Source organism: Acanthisitta chloris, unplaced genomic scaffold (genome assembly GCF_000695815.1).
Source record: "Acanthisitta chloris isolate BGI_N310 unplaced genomic scaffold, ASM69581v1 scaffold33815, whole genome shotgun sequence".
Taxonomy (NCBI): domain Eukaryota; kingdom Metazoa; phylum Chordata; class Aves; order Passeriformes; family Acanthisittidae; genus Acanthisitta; species Acanthisitta chloris.
In genome coordinates this window covers 381-3,201 of record NW_008673676.1, presented here as the reverse complement: position 1 = coordinate 3,201, position 2,821 = coordinate 381, and the positions used below count along the sequence as shown (strand labels likewise).

General features: G+C 59.2%; 1 protein-coding gene across 1 annotated transcript; it reads right to left on the bottom strand.

Annotated features, from left to right (window-relative positions):
- Positions 1–307: 307 nt before the first annotated feature.
- SLC12A9 (solute carrier family 12, member 9) lies at positions 308–2,818 on the bottom strand (the record flags this gene model as incomplete). The annotated part of the gene is made up of 8 exons (XM_009075042.1): positions 308–448; positions 780–862; positions 1,116–1,273; positions 1,384–1,495; positions 1,617–1,724; positions 1,918–2,217; positions 2,426–2,563; positions 2,735–2,818. Coding segments are annotated over 8 exons (1,124 nt in total), but the record flags the coding sequence as incomplete, so codon positions are not given.
- Positions 2,819–2,821: the final 3 nt, after the last annotated feature.

The following is a 2,821-nucleotide window of genomic DNA, read 5'->3' as shown; positions in this document are numbered from 1 at the left end:
ATTACCACCGCAAAACCTAAAGGGAGGGGGCGGGTGGTACCCGGTGGTGCTGCATTTATCTGTACCCACTCAGCAAAGTGGTGCCAGGGCATGAGAACTGTGCCAAGCCAGTGCCATGCCTGGACCTGTCTCCATCTCCCTCCTCAGGGATGGCGTGTCTCTGCCCTCTCTAATGCCCAGAAGAGGGCTGTTCAGCATCTTTGTCCACCATCTCATCATAATGCCCAGGCAGAAGATGGCAGGGGTATTGCAGACAGATGGATGGACAGACGGGTGCCTGCCAAGCATCTTGCACAGCCTCTCTCCCCTATGCCAGTGGGTACCTGAAGTTGGGGGCCGATGCCCATTCCAGTGCTAGGCAAGCCAGGTTGACAGTGGCGTAGACCAGGAGGAAGAAGGTGGTCACAACCCCTGCAATGGTGTTGAGCTTCCCAGAGAAGAGCACCAGCTGCAGAGAGCACAGGGGGCATGGAGTGAACACACAGCCTGGGATGTGTGTGTTCACATATGCCTGAGACATCCCTGTCCACTTGGAGCATACCCCAGGAGTATGACAGGAAAGGGATTCCTGCCCCTTGCTGTGGTTTATCCTTCATGCGTGGGATATTTCCCACCTCAGGGAGGGAAGGGCACAACCGCAGCATGACACCCGGGGCAAGGGGCCTGGAGGAAGAATCCCCAGGGGCAGGAGAATGTGCCAGGCTCCATGACAACCAGCCCAGATACCAATACACCCTCACCCAGTGAGGTCAGGAAAGGAGGATCACAAACAAACTCACCTGCACCACCAGCCAGGAAAGAATCACTGCCATCACTGGGTTCCCACTAGCAGATGTTTTCTTGGCAAGTGCCAGGGCTCGGCCTGCAGGCAGAGAGAGGAAGTTAGGCTGGGGCACCCCAACAGGTTTGGCCACCAGCCAGGAGTCCTGTCCCCACCCTGGGTGCTGGGGTGAGGGAAAATTCCAGGGCACACAGGTGACCCAAATAGGCACACGCTGACCCACAAAGCATCACCCCCACACCAGAAGGGAGCTCCCTGGTGCCAGGGTTGGTCCCCAGCAGATACAACCTGCTGGGTGGGCTCCAATGAGTGCCAGTGCACTCCAGGCACTCACCGAAGAGATCATCCCGGGCCAGGGCATACAGAATGCGGGATGCCCCAATGAGGTTGCTCATGGCTGCAGAGAGGGTAGCGGCATAGATGCCCACTGTGACCAGGGGCGGGAAGATACTGATGTCACGCAAGAAGCCATAGTCTTTCTGCAGGAGGGTCCTGGAGAGGGACAAGGACACACTAGCACCTGCTTTGGCTCAGGCCAGCATGCCCTGGCACCAAACACACTCTGGCACTGAGGGCCCTGGTGAGGGGAGGGGTGGCCATACCTGTTGCAGGTGGCACACATGAGGAAAGCCAGCAGGTTATAGACGAGGTAGGTGAAGAGCACAGCAGAGATGGTGCCCCGTGGGATGGAATAGCTCGGGCGCTTCAGGTCCCCTGTGGGCAGGAGCAGGCAGCATTAGTGCCCACAGGCACAACCCCACTCCCACCCCCCCCATCTCCTCCAGCCTTGGCTCCCGTTCCTGGTGCCACACTGCCCAGCAGCCCTTGCCTTTACCTGACATATTGGAGCCTGCCATGATTCCAGTGCAGCCGTTGAACATCACCGCAAAGACAGAGCTGAAGCTCATCATCTGCCCAGTCGTGTAGTCCACCCCATACCCACCTGCAGGACACATGGGCAGGGTCTGTGACAGACTGTCCAGGGCAGCACAGCCCCACCATGTGCCCTCTCCTCAATGTCTCCATACAGGAACCACAGGAGAAACCACTCCATGGCACCTGCTTTGTGCCCACAAGCTGCCCCCACCCTCAGTGCTAGTGCCATGGTGGGTAGGGTGGGCAGAGCCTCTCCTCACCTCCCAGGTTGTCCCTGAGGGTGGAGAGGGAGAAGCCAGTGAAGGAGCCGTTCTCGATCTCAGAGCCATTGAAGCGGGGCAGGCGGATGGGCACCCCGAGGGGCCGTGTGGCGAAGAAGCTGACAAGGATGGTGCCCAGGACCCCCGCGACAATGAGGAAGATAAGGAAGGTGGCCTTGGCGTAGATGGAGGCGCCCACGAGGCACACGAGGAGGCAGAGTGCCAGCAGCACAGTGCCGTACAGCAGCTCGTACCAGTAGCTCTGGGGCAGGACATGGACACCTGTGCCCACCTGTTGCCCTGGGTAGAGACAAGCCACAATTAGCAAGGCACAGAGGGACATCACTGCCCAGGAGCATCAATGGGAGCTGAGAGCCACTGGCACTGTACCAGGCATGATAAGCTCGTAGAGCCCTGGGCTATGCCAGGCGTGGTACTTGACATGCCTGGTACGGCGCTAGGGCTGCTCAGGTACGGGATGCCTGCTGTCCCCTGCAGGGGTACTCACCAGGGGGGATCCCAAAGCTGTCCACCACTGCCTCCACCAGCCCCAGTACATAGAGGGCACTGCCACACACGTTGGCCAGGAAAAACATGATCCCAATACTGCCCCCGAACTCCGGGCCCAGGGCACGGCTGATCATATCTTACTTGAGTCAAGGGAAGATGCCTGCAGCCCAAACCACCACCAAGTACCCCCATCCCTCTCTCCCAGGCCAAGGGGGCCACAGCCTCAGTGTGGCACCCCAAGGCCACTGGGTGTCATCCAGTTTAGATCCACATGCTCTGCCCCAGCAGCACCCACAGCAAAGGATACAGTAGGCTCCTCCAGCATCCAGTGCCCCGTTGGTGGCAATGGCACACACGGACAGCACCGTCATGCCAATGATGAAATATGCCACTG